The 16131-nt window shown below is 37.7% G+C and overlaps 1 protein-coding gene across 2 annotated transcripts in view; it reads left to right on the top strand.

The window, feature by feature from the left end:
* The first annotated feature begins 277 nt into the window (after positions 1-277).
* LOC134534701 (protein sprint) overlaps positions 278-16131 on the top strand; it is a 731313-nt gene continuing 715459 nt past the window's right edge. For both annotated transcript variants that reach the window (XM_063373173.1, XM_063373175.1), the window contains exon 1: positions 278-978. In XM_063373173.1, the coding sequence (XP_063229243.1) occupies positions 596-978 (383 nt within the window). In that variant the 5' untranslated portion in view covers positions 278-595. The remainder of the gene's footprint in view (positions 979-16131) is intronic.

Here is a 16131-nt window from a genome sequence, read left to right on the forward strand (position 1 = left end):
GTAGGTGGAGGGGGGAGGGGTGAGTGGTCCGCGAGGAATAGGAGGGGGGGATAATTTTAGGTTCTATCTGAAGAGGGAAGGGGAAGTGTTGTCTGAAAGGAGAAAAAAGTGTGGGAGGAGGAGGGGTAAAACGGTAGCGAGAGAGCAGGAGATAATGGAAGGCACGGCGCGTAAAGAACTCTCGGCTAGTGTTGAAGAGGAGGGGAAGGGAGACGTCTAGTTCCAAAGAGGAGTGGGGAAGGGGAAATCACGTGTCACTCAGTCAAGCGGGCATATCGGTTTAGTCGGCGCGCTGGATGGCTTGCTTGTCAGGGAGATGATTTTTCCCCACCTCTCACTGTTCGCCCTATCTCGGCGTGGAGGCTGAAGAGAAGGGGTCGACAACAACGCGGTCCCCCGGGGGATAGGACGGTCAAGCTAACGGAGTCTCCTCGCGGAGGCGACGGTTTATATTTCAGTTTTGTTGGGTTGGCGCGCGCGCGTGTCACCGTGCAGGTTGGCGAGCCTGCGCGGGGCTGACGCTGCACTGTGTCCTCGGCAGTCGGTCGCGGGTGGATGTGTGTCGGCGCCGCGCCCGCCAGCCGCCGCGGCGGCTATGGGCAAGCGGAAGGGAGTGCTCGAGAAGCTGGTGGCCTTCATGTGCAAGCTGAAGAACGGCCGCAAGGCGTCGCCGTCTTCCTCGGCGGAGAAGCAGTGCCTGGCGTCCCGCTGCTCGACGCCGAGGCTGGGCGTTGACCCGCACCCGGGGGCGGCGTCCTCCTCCGCCCCCCGGCCCTCGCCGAGGTTCGCGAAGAACCAGCTCGCGGGGGCGGGCAACCGCCGCCGAGCCGTCAGCCCGTGCGCCGCCCCCCGGCCGCTGCGCAGGCGCGCGTCGTCTCCGGCCCCCGACGCCGTGCCCTTGACCGGGGGCGCAGCCGCCCCCGCCGTCCGGCCGCGCGTGGCCCCCCGCCGCCCCCGAGCACCGCCCCCCGACACAAGGTACCGCATCCCTAGGCGTGGAACGAGTCTGTTCGGTGTAAATGCTGGGCTGCTAGCCAAAGAGGAATTAAATTAACGATTTGCGAACATTAAGACCTTGCTCATGTGGTCTTTGTAAGTCAGCAGTAAACCGTCCTGAAACAGTATCATCGGGTTTTAAGAGAATAAGTCATAATTTTACAATCCAGAGAAGAAAAAAATAATTACACTCTTTTTACCAGGCAGCCTAGAAATGTTATGATAAATATGTTACCAACGCGCAGCCCGAATATGACTTAAGTCTTCAAAACAATTGAAACTAGGAATTTGTTAAACGTGTAATGTGTTAAATACCCTAGCAGAAATAGTTTTATCTGGCCTTTGCTTCCTAAAAAGGAAATTGAAAATGAGACTTTTCAATATGAGTAAACGGTAATAATTTTCCTAAAATTTTATTTCACAAACACTACAATGGTCTGTTAACCTGCCTGATGCTGATTTGGAGAAATAAATTAAGAATTAGGCAGGTTATTTTGATGTCAGTTACCGGCCTGGCGTTCCATCCGCATGGTAGCGAGGTATAAGCGTGGATACTGAAGAGCTGTCCAAATTATAACAAATTGCTTGATGCTGTTAGTTTATATAAGGCGCTTAGATGCGGTTACCTCATGTTTTATTGTGCGCTACAAATCATTACTCTCAGCAGTAGCTGAGAGTTGGCAGTAAACACATGAAGAATTGAATGTTAAATTATTGCAAGCATGGCAAACAACATTGTCGTTACCAAATGAGATAATTGATCTGTAACTTAAGAATTGATCATTGCTAGCGTGCTCATCGTATTTAAGAGTTAATAAATTGAAGTTTTTTTTTTGGAAACCCTTTTTAAACTGTTACTTTTTAATTTTGGTAATTTTGCTTTGAGGATATCTGAAGTATAAAACTTTCAGTAATACAACGATGACATCACGTTTGCAATATATAATTTATTAGGCTGTGTAGGCATGCTCGTATGTTTACTAATATTGCTCTATTTATGATTATTATTGATAATTTTTTTAAGCTAGGTTAAGAACCAAACGAAATGTAGACTGATTTATACATTATACGTAATCGTGTTTACGTATCGTAGTCCGTAATTTACGTATATGTCAAAATGCTAGATTATGAAATAGTTACCCTCCATCTAATAAAGGTATGCCAATAATTTAATTTACCGATAGTAGGCATCCACAGGTATGAAAGTTACTTGGATGTAAAACTCTTTTATTTAAGCCTGAAATGTACCTCAATACTGACTATTCCAACTCAGCTGTCTAGCTAGGCAACAACAATTAGATAACATCTTGTACTATCTTATCTTCTCTTATCGGAATGTTTCCTTGCCGAGAGCATTATACTCTGTGTAATGTAATGCACGAGTTAATGACGGTGATGTGGTTTAAAGTTTTTTTTTCTTTTATTCATGCATTTGTTTAGGCCGAAATAGCAATATCCCTGTGCCTCCGTTCGTCCATCACAATACCATTTAAACGCTGCCAACTGTTGAGAACACTTAAATTTTGGGAAAAATGTATGTTTTACGAGTTTTACAATCATGTAAGATATGCACTTATAACTAATTAAACTCGATTTTTACACTCTAGTATATTTTTTAACATTTTCAAGTGTTACCATACATCATTCAATATAGACAATTTTTATTTCAGAAACCTTTTAAATGTGTTCTCTCGTAAGTTAACTGACTGATAACGAATCTACATTTTTATTTTACAACTTAATCTTCGTTCTTCATTCCTGAGACAAACACTGGTCAATGTTTTGCTAGCCTAGTTCAAAGGTAAACAAAGAACTTACTTCATGTTATTTAATGGAATTATTTGTATGGACTGACGTGTTAATGACTCGCATAATTTTTTTTTTTAATGTAATCGTTAATGGAATAGACTACATCGTTTTGATGACGTTTTGAAACCAACAGAACATCCCCAGTATGATAGTTGCATAGGTACATGAGATTCAATACAAAAAGTAAGCATTAATGAATAAAGAGCAATCACTTACATACAATTAATCAACGTGAAAGGTTTCAATTCATTATATACTTTTCACCGCATTTCGCTTACACATAAATGATACATGTGTAGGTCAATATTGCACGCAACACAGGAGATATAGAGACATTTATTTTGCTCTACAACATCGTGTAGCGAGGTGCAGTTTCTCTTCTTTTTTCCTTCTTTTCGCCTCTGGAGATTTCTTCATACGCCATCCACCATTCTCCTTGTCTTCGGGCTCCAGTTTATTTTGAACGTTCAGACAGCTCAAATTACTTCCCAGTGGAGCCATCATTAAAAGTTTCGACGTTGTGTATTGTTTATTTTCTCCATCCCCCCTCCCCCACGCAAGAACCCATCCCGATTTCTATTAGCACTAGGGAGAGATGCTGGGATATACATCACTATTATGGGGACGTCACTTATCCCAGGCGTGTCGTATCTCAAGACGTAGGGTAGCTCTCGGCTGAAGATTCGCCTAAAAGAAAAGCACAAGCAGGAGACATACAAAGTATCACTCTGTTCTTTACAGCCGAAAATTCTAGCTTTTCAAGCTAAGAATATCACGGCGCAGTAGTTAGCAAGTGACTGTGCCTAGTTCTCGAAATATTCTGCTTTGGTTAATTAACTTTGCATTATCAACCACTCTCATTAATTGTCTCCCGTTTTATTTATTTATTTATTTTATTTTAACGACTAATGTTATCTTCCAGTGAATTATTATTTTTTTTAATTGGTTTGTGTTCGTCCCGTAGGATGAGCGGATGTGTTTGGCATTGAGAGCCCCGCTCACTCAGCACCCATGCGGTGTGAAGAGCTTCAGAAGAAACCTCGCATTTTGAAAACTGCTCAGTATATCCGAGTGGGGTCTGTTTACGAAACTTATTAAAAATACGCTGAGGGCGGATGAGTAGTTCTGCTTCCATATATATATATATATGCCCCTAATATTCTTTAAAGCACACAAGGGACTTGCAATACACTTTCATCTCCATTTCTCCGCCATAAAATGTTATTGTTACCACTCAAATGTCATAGTTGTCCTATGCACGACGATAAGACTGCATGCTGGATCACAGCCTTGAGCTTAGAGGCGACACCTCCCTAGAAGCACCAGCGAGCGTCGCACTTATCATCCCGCCTCACTAACACAGATACACCCCTGACTAGGCGGGCGCCAGTACTAGTAATGAATGATTTTACTTCATGTCGCTAATGCAAAGAGTTACTGAAAGAAGTCTGTTTGAATTATCTCTCTATCGCGGACTGCGTGATGATAGACGCGGCGATCGAAGACAGAATGGATAAGTAGTACGCGACGATTAAGTAATCATTTTTTTACTGTGTATCATTAGAAAGTTACTAGCTGGGCCTTTGGTTCATCGCTCAACTACGAGACATTTTCACAAAGTGCTCGCGCACCTTTTCGACATCGACTCGAAATGCTTCGAAATAGGTCATTTTGCATACATTGCTTAGTGAACCAACTTTATTTTCTCGTGCAGTGAAAGGTCTTTAATCCGGCACTTTCGGGACGAGGGTCATGCCGTACTAGCGTTATTGCCAGATTATGGAACGTCGATTAATTTTTAACGGGAACACCAGTTTTGATCATAATAGATGTGAAATTTAACCCGCTAGAAAACATAGAAAACAGCAAACGCTGTACAATAAAGAAAAGCAGACGGTACCGATAACCTCTGAATGAATTAAAAACGCTTACAGTGACCAAGGTCAACAACCGGAATGCATCCGAAATTATCTGAACCCAAGCTGTTGGATTAGTGCCGGATTACAGAATGTGCTGAACTATAGATATTTCACTGTAGTAAAGTAATTTACTATTTAACATCGTACTAGCTGTGAACGGAACTAGATTTAGGTGATGCAAATTGAAGAGTGTGTTTATAATTGTCATTAAAATGGCTGAATTTCTCGCAAAGCGGGCTAATGTGATCTTTATGTACAAAAATAACTTATTGTTGTTTGACTTGAGTCCAATTGTACACCCTTTTAGGTCTAGTCTAGCCTCTCTGTGAATAACTGCACACTGACAAACCTTACCTTAGCTTCTTATTTCACGTGTCATGCATGAGCGGTGTGGATGCAATTTTTCATTCGGTGTTAATTGCGTGAATGTAATAAGTTAATAAACTACGCCCTGGACCTACTTCCTATTCTTCTGGCCCAGTCAGCATTCGGCTGTTAGATTCTGCTCATTATCACTTCTTCTTAATTGGTCCGAGTATTCTGATAATACCATTTTATTAAAAAAAATTTGCTTGTAAAGTTAAAATTACGGTTTAGGATCATATAACGTACCTTTTTTTTCTGTTTAATTTTTCTTTCTCGACTGATCTGGCGGTATACCGGCTAACCCAGATATTATTAAGTTGATTCAGTGCCCGTCTATCGTGAGTGGCTCGTCGCTCTATCTCTCTGGGAGTAATTTTAGTCTCCACAGCCTACTGACCGGGCTTAGGTCAGTTGCACCATTAAAGTTTAAACGTGATCTCGTTTCACAAACTGGTTTGATCCTGGCTCGATCACATTTTATATTTCACCATGGTGTTGTGAGCGCTGAGCGAAGATCATTGAGACCTTCGACATGAACTCGGGGTGGTTCATGGACAATGATCTCGGACCGATGCAGCGTGAGCAGACAAATAAATTTGAAAGAATAATTTACAAAATATCAGATGTTTAATAATGCATTAATGAAAAATGCTGCCGTTTTCTAGGGTTGAGATACTTCTCACGAGAAATAGTCTAACCATGTTTTGTGTGTTTAAAACGTTCGTTATTTTAGTTAAATGATTTAATAAAACTCTTTATTTCATCAAAATAACTTTCCAGTCCAAACAACCTATTCGTTTTTTGAACTACTTCTTTTTGTAACAACTGTTAAAAACAATTTTTTTTAGTTGTTATTATAAATACGTATGTGAGGCAGCGGTCGCATTAGCTGCTATCTTGTGGTAACAGCATGAACTATGTTTTTTACAATACTACTATCGATCCAGCCCACCAATAGAAATGCACCGACATTTCTTCGACACTGCTATAAACGTCGGTTCACGCAAGCGAAGGACGTGTATTCCCAGCATGTGTAGGCCCATCGGTAATGATTCAAAGATCATTTTTGCAGTGCTGCCGTAATTATTACTGATATAGATGTCGAGTTAAGGAATCATGTAATGTTATCTGTTTATTACGGAAGCAGGAAAATTATCGGCACGTCTCAATAAATACGATACATTTCGCTTCTGTAATAAGAAGGTAAATTATATTGTCTTATCAAACGTTTAATATAAATATAAGTCTGCAACTTATTTTAGCTTTGTAAAAACTAGGTAAGTGGTTTGCTAACCTGTGTATTTTTTCTAATTATTTAAAGATGAATTGGATCCTTACTCTATAGGATTAAAGGTAAAGTATTTTATGAAGTGTAGTATTCGGGATGGAACTTAATACCGCGTTCGTTTTACGCGTGTCATTACGTGAATGTGTCATTACTGAGGACTGATGTATGTTCCTGGACGTTGGCAGTTGTGTTCTTGGGTTAGATCGTTGGTTCGCGGAACGAAGAACAGAAAGGTGCAACTGGCCATTAGGGGGCTGCTCTGATCTAGCAAGGGTTTCTATCAGGGAGAAGAGGTCTCCAAGACCTCTCTGACAGTTCAATCATTTCTACTGTAAAGTGCGGACTGTCGTTTCCGGGTCTAACTGTTAGAGCGATATAGGTAATAGGTGTTCCACTGGTTCCAAGGCAGAAGGCGCCAATCAAAAGCTAAATATAAGTGTATCGTTCATTCTTGCTGATCCTAGTCCACTCAGTATAATGTGAGGAAATATGGGGTCATTTTAATGTAACTAAGCGGAGGAATGCTCGTAAATATGTGAGCACTTATAAATAACTTTTTTTAAATATGAACTTGCAAGAATCATTTTTCGAATGTTAATAAAACCGTCAAAAATGTTTTCAGGTTACAGGAAAAAAAAACACTTGCAACGCAGAACTCTGAAATCGGAATACGATGTAGTTTTTACGAAGATCCAGTTCTATGGAACACCAAAGAACTCCACGTTTTTAATGTGCATGCGTCCTTAAAAAAAGTCCGTACATTTACCATTATTTATAAGCAGGCACAGGCGTAGTCATGAAGGGGCAAGATGGGACAATGTCTAGAGCCAGATATTAAACAGCCTAAAATGAACAGCTCAGTTTATTGCCACTGAATATGCAAAATTAGAGAGTATCCTTCTCTTTTAACACATATTAGGACATAATCACATACACAGAAAATCATTTTTGTTCTTTTACAAAAGTTTCCTTTGGTAACCAATTGCCTAGAAATAGTTTTAATACTACAAGATATGTATTGTAAATTTTCTGCAACACATGACTATGGTTATTATTTGCATTCATTAAATACGTTTTTCAAGAAAATACTGGGTATTACAAAAAAATTGGCTCATATTTTAAATTTTAATTTATGTTTGCTTCAAGCATATATTTTTTAAGTATGGAAAAGTAATGGAAAATAAAATAATTGTACATTTTTTTGTTTTAATATGCTTATTAATTTGCACAGTTAATAGTGGAAAGGTATTCAGAGGACAGTTTAAAAATAGCTTTAACTATTGGAGGGACTGGGACAACAAAGAGCATAAATTCCCGGTTGAGAATCCGAACCCAGTATTAATGCGAACACTATTTTGTAGTGATACAGTTGTTTTCATGATAATTTACAATGTAAAAATAGCTGTAATTTTACGTGAATGTTTCTGTTTCGTTTACAAATAAAATATTACAGTGTAAGTGATGATTTTTAGGATTTCAAAAATCACTTAAGTGCTCCCAAATAAAATGTGTTAAGTTGGATAAGGAGGGAGGGGGAGGGGCCTCGATAGTGGCGTGATGTTCGCAGACAGAGACAAGTGTCACGTACGCCGAGCAGGCGTATATCCACCTCGTACACTAATGGGACCCTGATGCGTGTCTGGAGCGAAGGCGACGCATCATGCGTCTGTCTCGTTGTAACTGGTCCTGGAAGCTTATGGCCTGCTGACGTCTGGCCGTCGTAGCGTCATCCCCTCGTCTTCCCCTTATCATCATCCTTTTCAAATCTGTCCAGGAAAAACGTGCCATATTAGTTTCCTTGTGCGACTAACTTCGGGGATTTTCAGAGGAATACTTGCACTTTATTGCTGGACGTAAGACGTTCTTCGTAAACGTCACGTTCGTCAGAAATGACGAACCAGTCAGCGATCGCGTGTTACGATGTTACACCATTGGTCGCGTCACATTCGCTTCTTTCGTTATTATAATGTATCTTAGTAAATATAAAAATACTTAATTGACTACTTTGTTTTGGTTGTTTGTGTGATGTGTCCTAACATTTTATATTATAAGATATTTACATGAACATAAGTGTTTAAAAACAGAAAAGAAATATTTAAATATAAGTAGTTTACTTTTAATTCTTAATAAATATGTCTAAGTATTGAATTAACCTGTGATAAAACTTTAGACCAAAAAAAATTAATTAATTATAATTTGAAGTTTTTTAACCACACAGAATATTATCTATGAAGGGTGGGCGATTATAATTAGGAACTTCTGAGCTCATGTGTGCTTCACACGTTGTACAAACTTTTGTAGTTTTCAATTATTTTTTTTTGCAAGAAAAAGAACAGTTTTCAATTTCAGGAAATATTTTCGAGCATCACTGGAAAAAATAAAATAAACTGAATCTACAGTGTCACCTTAATTTTTAATATTTACAATCATCCCCTTCAGTTTCACAAACGAGGCTTGTAGCGCGATGAGTTAAGTTATCATATACTACGTACGCCGTTAAACAGAGAACTGTATTTTAAGGTCATTAATGCGTCATTCGTTGCAACTAATTTGTGTTTTGACCAATGAAAGTTGAAAAATCAGCTGGACGAGAGGACATGACTGCTCCGACTTGTTTTCAAAAATAAAAGTCTTTTAATTTTGGTGTGAAATAGTCATAGGGCGACCAATAATTAGTTAGAGACGTGCGTTTCCATATAGAAAGGTATTTTTTTTACAGAAATATAAATTATGGTTATTGATAAATATATAAAACTAATTAAGTAATTTCTTAAGATTTTCTATATTTATCTATGATTGTTATAGATAACAGTACGAAATTCAAGTCGGTACTCAAATCTATTAAAATTGAGAAATGTGGCGGCCATTTCTGCGAATTGTTTCAATGGAATTTCAATAATATAATAAACTAGGTAGTTGGAATTATTTTTAGTAAGATTTTTTAGAGTATTCTTGGTTCAAAATTTTTGTCTGGGAAGAGAAAATATTTGTCTGTACTTACAACAAAAAATTATTTCGGAACCAGATCTCAAGAAATAGTTTGTAATGCCACAAGAAATATATTGTTACTTTGCGCAACACTTTTCTATGGTTATGTTTGCTCTTATGAAATAAGATTTTCGCGATAACGCGCATAATTTTATATTTTAATTGATCTAATATTCAAGCTTTTTTGAATCCATGTACAAGATAATCGGATATTCAATAATTTGACGTTATTTCTCTTTATTATGCTTATAAATGTGCGCAGATAGGTAATACTGGAAAGCTATCCAAGGAAAGTTTTACAAATAAATTTGACTATTGGAGGTACTCACTGGGACAACGCAGAGCATAAATGCCCTGTTAAGAATCCGAACCTAGTGCTACTGCGAACACTATTTTTTAGTGATATCGTTGTTTTCATGTTAATGCACAAATTTACAGATATCTGTAATTGTATATGAATATTGACGGCGAGGCGATGAAGTCCCGTCCCGGAGCACTGCTGGTTCGAACCCCCGTCAGACCAGCCTGACTCCTGCTGTGCGCGCCCGCCCGTCGTGGCTGCAGGGAAGTTCTTGCTGCAGGCGACGGCCGATACCTCCCTCAGTTTGGCCACCCTTGTGTTTGCGTGGATTTCTAGTAGCTTGTGCTTTCTCGTTAGAACGTATTGTTTATTTCCTCATAGCGAAATTAAGGATTTTAAGGATTTTAACTTTCTCTTGCACTTAACCCTAGTACTACACAACTAAACAAAATTCATACTTCATAAACTTATAATACTAAAACTAATCCAAACTGATAGCTTAGGAAATAAAATCTGTATATTTGCATTAGTAAGGAACGTTAATAAATAAAGGTTAATAACATTAAAAATTAAAATAACGTAAAACAGAAGTACATCTATAATATAAAAATGAATCGCAAAATGTGTTGGTAAGCGCATAACTCAACAACGCCTGGACCAATTTGGCCAATTTTTTTTTTTTTTTTAAATGTTCGTTGAAGTTCAAAGATGGTTTTTACGGCGAGAAAAATTCGAATAATTGCCGGAAAAACCCTAAAACCAGCCCTTTTCTTTTTCCCATACAAACGTTTTCTAACTAAAACGAGCACTCATTGTTGTTTAAACAATGTAGGTATGTTCCTAACGTCAAAGAGTCAATTTGCACTTTATTACCTCTGTACAAAGTTCAATCATATCTATCAAAATAGTGTGCGTTGGAGCAAAGATTAAAAAAAAGAAAACCGAAATCGAATAGTTCAATTTGGTCGGCTTCGCGATATTATTTCATTTGTTTTACTTTAAAATGCATCAGTTTTCAAGTCATTACATCAGTTAAACAAAACCAGCGTTACCAAAAGTATTTCATAAGTTTAATTTTTTATTATTTCATTTCCCTATTTTAAATACGGCTTGAAGGATTTGACTCAAAGTCATATCAAATTTAAAAAAAAAGTTGAAACAACAACAAACTGTCAATGTCAGTGTTTTTTTTCTTAGATTTTAGGTTACCTAACATAATGAGTTTGCTTTTGTCAACTTATACACGAAACAAATTCTTACCTATATAGTGTTTTGTGCAGTGTTTATTTACCTATGATCGCTAATTATTGCATGTGACAAAATAATCTATAATATATATATATATATATATATATATATATATATATGCCTCCTATTAGACGAATCAATTTAGGTAGAAGAACCCGAAATGCTACAAACCAAGCTAATTACCGATCTAATCATGCTCTACAATGAAAATAAAAATTATTATGTTTCACATGAATAACAATAAATAGATTACTTATTTTTTTATTTATCTTTTTATTTATATATTTCATTTAATTATATTTCTTATTCACAACACCCTATCACCAGGGTGACGGTTCTGTTCAGGAGAATTTTTTGCCCCGACTATAAAATATGTAGGAACAAAAAAATGTCACATTACAAATCATTTTGACAGGACTTTATTGCAATTTAATTAGGCAGTACCAAGTCTGCCGGGTCAGCTAGTCAGATATAAAAGTGGTTCCAAACCTTATACATACACATAAGCGGAAGTGGTTGTGGAATCATTGCCGACATTGAACAATGTATTTAGCAACCTCACGTTTAAACTTGGTATATCCCAGTGTTAGAAAAAATAGGTTACATTTTATAGTCCGAATCCTCCAATACCATCAGATTTTTAGCAATTCAATGATTTGATATTCCAAGTAAAAATATCGTAAGAAAAATTTTTGGGGAAGATGAATTCATAAATTTAAACACTAGCACTTGTGTAGTTGACAAGGACTGCATTATTTATCTTTAATAGAAACTATTAAATATATGTTTATATTTGTGACCAGTTACAGTGCTTTTAAAAAGTTTGTTAACATTTCAAGGAACATTTCTGATAAATTGTTTTCTTAAAATAAAAATATATATATTTTTTAAATTTTAAAATTAAATATTTACAGTTTCATTTCGGTTAGAAACTAACATTTCTGTGTTTTTTCTTATATATAATGTTATTCGTGACGACTCCTATATTCGGATTGGATGCACTCTTCTACGAATCGAATTCTAAATTTGGACTAGAGAAAAGGTGGATTGGTAAAATTAAAGGTATGATAAAGTATTTTTAGTTACGTTAGTATTTAATGAGAATATTATTTAACGACTCGTTTAATTATAAAATATTTTTAAACATACATAAATGATATTACATATGCAGAACTCAGGAAGCTCCGGCTTTCGTTCTCGCATGTGCGAGTGATAAAATGAGCGGTGAAGAAATGAAAAGGTAGCTCGCGAACACTCATGACATACAGCGACTGCATTGTTGACTCACTTGCTTTCCGGCCGCGCTCTTATCTCTTCCTGCACCGCGCGATAGTGGTCTGTCTGCAGCGCGAGTTATCTTCCTGCGGTGCGCGGGCGCAGCACCAGGTAGCTTAGCTCGTGACAAGCGTGCAGTGCTTGGGACAGTGTTGATTGGCGTACCATCATCACGGCACTCGTACCATTATCATGACACTCGTACCATTGTCACTACCCTCGTACCTTTATCACGACACTCTTACCATTATCACTCACGACACTCGTACCATCATCACGGCACTCGTACCATTTTCACGACACTCACTATTGTCACTACGGTCGTACAACCATCACGGCACTTGTACCGTTATCACAACACTCATACCATTATCACTACACTCGTACCTTTATCACGACACTCGTACCATTATCACGACACTCACCATTGTCACTACGGTCGTACAACCATCACGGCACTTGTACCGTTATCACGACACTCGTACCATTCTCACTACACTCGTACCTTTATCACGACACTTGTACCATTGTCACTACACTCGTGCCATCGTCGCGGCACTCGTACCATTATCACGACACTCGTACCATTGTCACTCCACTCGTACCATTATCAAACACTCGTACCATTATCTTATCACTTGTACCATTATCATGGCATCCGTACCACGATCACGGTACTCATACCATTATCAAAGCACTAATGCCATTATCATTGAACTCGTACCATTGTCATAGCACTCGTACCATTATCGTGGCCCTCCTACCATTTACATCCTACACATACTATGCGTTTTTATTCAACGACAAAATAGATTGCAAATGGTTACACATTTTAGTACCATCTGTCATTACACATTCCCTGAGGACGCAGATTATTCCATGGTTTGTATAATAAATCTAATTCTGCAGGTTTCTAACGATGATCTGAGAATTATTTTAAAATGTGTATACATATAGACACATACATAATTGAACCATTTAAACTTTGGTTAAGAAGTGAAAATTATGCAGTTGACAACTTGATGCCGTGGTAACGTTCACGGAATTTATCTAAACTACTAACGGTTCAATAGTATCAAATTATTTCTTGTTTGCTTGTAAGCCATTTGAGACAAGTAGCTAGTTATGTCAAGCAATGCCCGCGCGAAGATAGGACATCCGAGCGGTAGAATCGATGATGATGTTGGGATGATATACTGGGAGGCTATAGTATGTTTCACGCTTAGTTTGCAGTACAAATATAAATGGCGCCCACTGTTGCCAGATTGATACTACCCGGCGTGTTAACTATTACAATTTTCAAAATTTTTTTTAGTTATACAATTCGTTAATTTTTGCAGGAAATTAATATAGTATCTGTTGATGGTATTACTACAGTATACAGTTGTAGTCATACCAAAAGCTAAAAAAAAATGCTATGCTTAACGCTATTTGTATATTATTTTAAAGTAGAAACTATTTGTAACAATTGGTCACTATTAATTGTAAGTAATTCTATTTTGTGTTATGCTCAAATATAACCAAATTTTTTTAATATTAAAAAGTACAAAACAAATTGCTAACAATAATAGTTGAAATCAAGATGGCGTTTTTATTTACGACATCTTAGAAGTAAACATTTAACATTATCGGATGATAGTAGTGATGGTGTAAAACAAAAAAAAAATGTTTCCAAAATTTCTTATTCCAAATTTTCCTTTACTAAATAGCTGCAAATTTTCAGATACATTAAGAATTCATATATTACAGAGTTGTGTCTTATACATTTGTGCTCTAAGGCTTATATCGGGCAAGATAGCACATCGAAACAAGGACAGCGCTATGTCCATGCATTGGACAGAGAGTAAATGCACACTGCGAACTAAGGATGAGACACGCTATTGTTATATTTCTTAGCCATCACCACAGAGGATGACTATGGCGTGACGGGCCTACTATACGAGTCTATTCTGCGGTGGTTGGTAATTGCCTTCCGTTGTATGGAATTGAAAGGAGGGTACAAAGGCCTGAACACAGGGAAATTTTTTTTTCTGCAAATGGAAAAATACCCGACCCGTCTGGAAATCGAACCCAGTTAGCCTTGACCCACCAAAATCTGAGCCAAAAGTTTTGACCTCGTTAGACAACAATTAATTACATATGTAATTATATATTAAGTAAAGTAAAATATTTAACAGAACTATTATTTTTGTAAGGTCTACCATTATAGGTCACAGTTGATCTAACGTTCATGAGAGAGGCGCGAAATGGTCTTCCTTACACAGAAAAAAATATTTTCTGTACCTACTTTTACAAAAGATTTCTTTCGGTACCAGTTGCCAAGAAATAGTTTGTAATAGTACAAAAAATATACTGTAACTTTGTACAACATATAGCTATGGTTATTTTTGCATACATTAAATACTTTTTTGAGATATTAGAATTTCTTACGAACATTGGTGTATAATAATATATTTTAATTGATGTTTCATTCAACATAGTTTATTTAGTAATGGAAAAGATAATCGATTACTCAACAATTAGATTTTTGTTTCATTGTGCTTATTAATGTGCGCAATTAAAAATGGATGTATATTAAGGCAACGGTTCACAAATAACTTTAGCTATTGGAGGTACTGGGACAAAACCAAGCATAAAATTCCCCAGTAAGAATCTGAACCCATTAGTACTTCGGGCACTATTTTGTAGTGATACCGTTGTTTTTATGTAAGTGTACTTAATTACTAATATCAATAAATTTACTTGAATATTTCTTTTCCACTTACAAAAAAAAAGACACTGTAGTGGCCAAGATAGCTTACAACACGGGACCAGCAAAATCCGCGCCTTTATTTGGCGACAGTCTAAATTGAAAACGCCTGCCTGCACGTAACTAAAGACCCTTGTCTTTGGCCTCCTCAGCTCCTGTGTATACAAGCCGTCCTTACGGTGGTCTGGTTGGGCCTCCGAACGTCTTGCAGAGCTCCAGGTATTAACGTACAACTTACAGACCGCTTCTGATAACGAATAGCTAGAGACCTGCAAAATTCGCGGTTTCGATTACCTTCAGGGTATACTGCACATACCCCTGTACACTCAGGCAAATAACGCAAGTTCATTGGTTGCCGACTTGTAAGTCGTCTCAGCTGGTTTGTCTGTCATTCGATCCTTCTTTGGTTGAGGGTTTATAGCTGGTTGAGATTCGTCCAGATGAACAGTAAGCCAATAGCAAAATTATCTAAGAGATATGTGTGTTTGATTTCTACCCTATCACCGAATAAATCCGCGAATTTTGCAGGTCTCTACGAATAGCATTTAGGAGCCACTCCACTTGACTATACAAATTTCGTTTTATGGTTTCGTCTGTTTGTACAGTGAAAAAGGCTAAGACGGGTGCTTTTACGGACGTTTATATGTATGAAAAAAAATTCTAAACACAGCATTGTAAGTGGCAAATTTTTTTGGACATACGCCGTTGCTGGCTACACTGTATGTCATTAGCAACCCCAATAACGAACAAAAAAATATGAATATGCAAACACAGAGCCAACAATCCAAAATCAGCCGATGTCGAAAGTTAAAAGATAGACATCCCAGAAAATTCTTCGGAAGGAATTAGTCAAAACAAAATTATATTACAGCACAGGCGGATACCGTTTGTCGACAAAAACGGAACAGTTGCAATAGGAACAGTTTTTCTTTAATATTCCACCTTAAATTTATAGGATCACCACCGAAGGGGCCCATCTAGTCAGGGATGTATCTGTATTAGTGAGACGGAATGTTAAGTGCGACGCTTACTAGTACTTCCAGCGCGGTATCGCCTCTAAGAGCAAGGCTCTCGACCTGGCGCGCAGTCTGTTCGCCGGGCATACGGCAACTATGAGATTTGAGCGGTAACCATAACATTATATGGCGAAGAAATTAAGATAAAGGTACTTCCAAGGATCCGTATCTGTTGT

Source organism: Bacillus rossius, chromosome 8, assembly GCF_032445375.1.
Source record: "Bacillus rossius redtenbacheri isolate Brsri chromosome 8, Brsri_v3, whole genome shotgun sequence".
Taxonomy (NCBI): Eukaryota; Metazoa; Arthropoda; class Insecta; order Phasmatodea; family Bacillidae; genus Bacillus; species Bacillus rossius.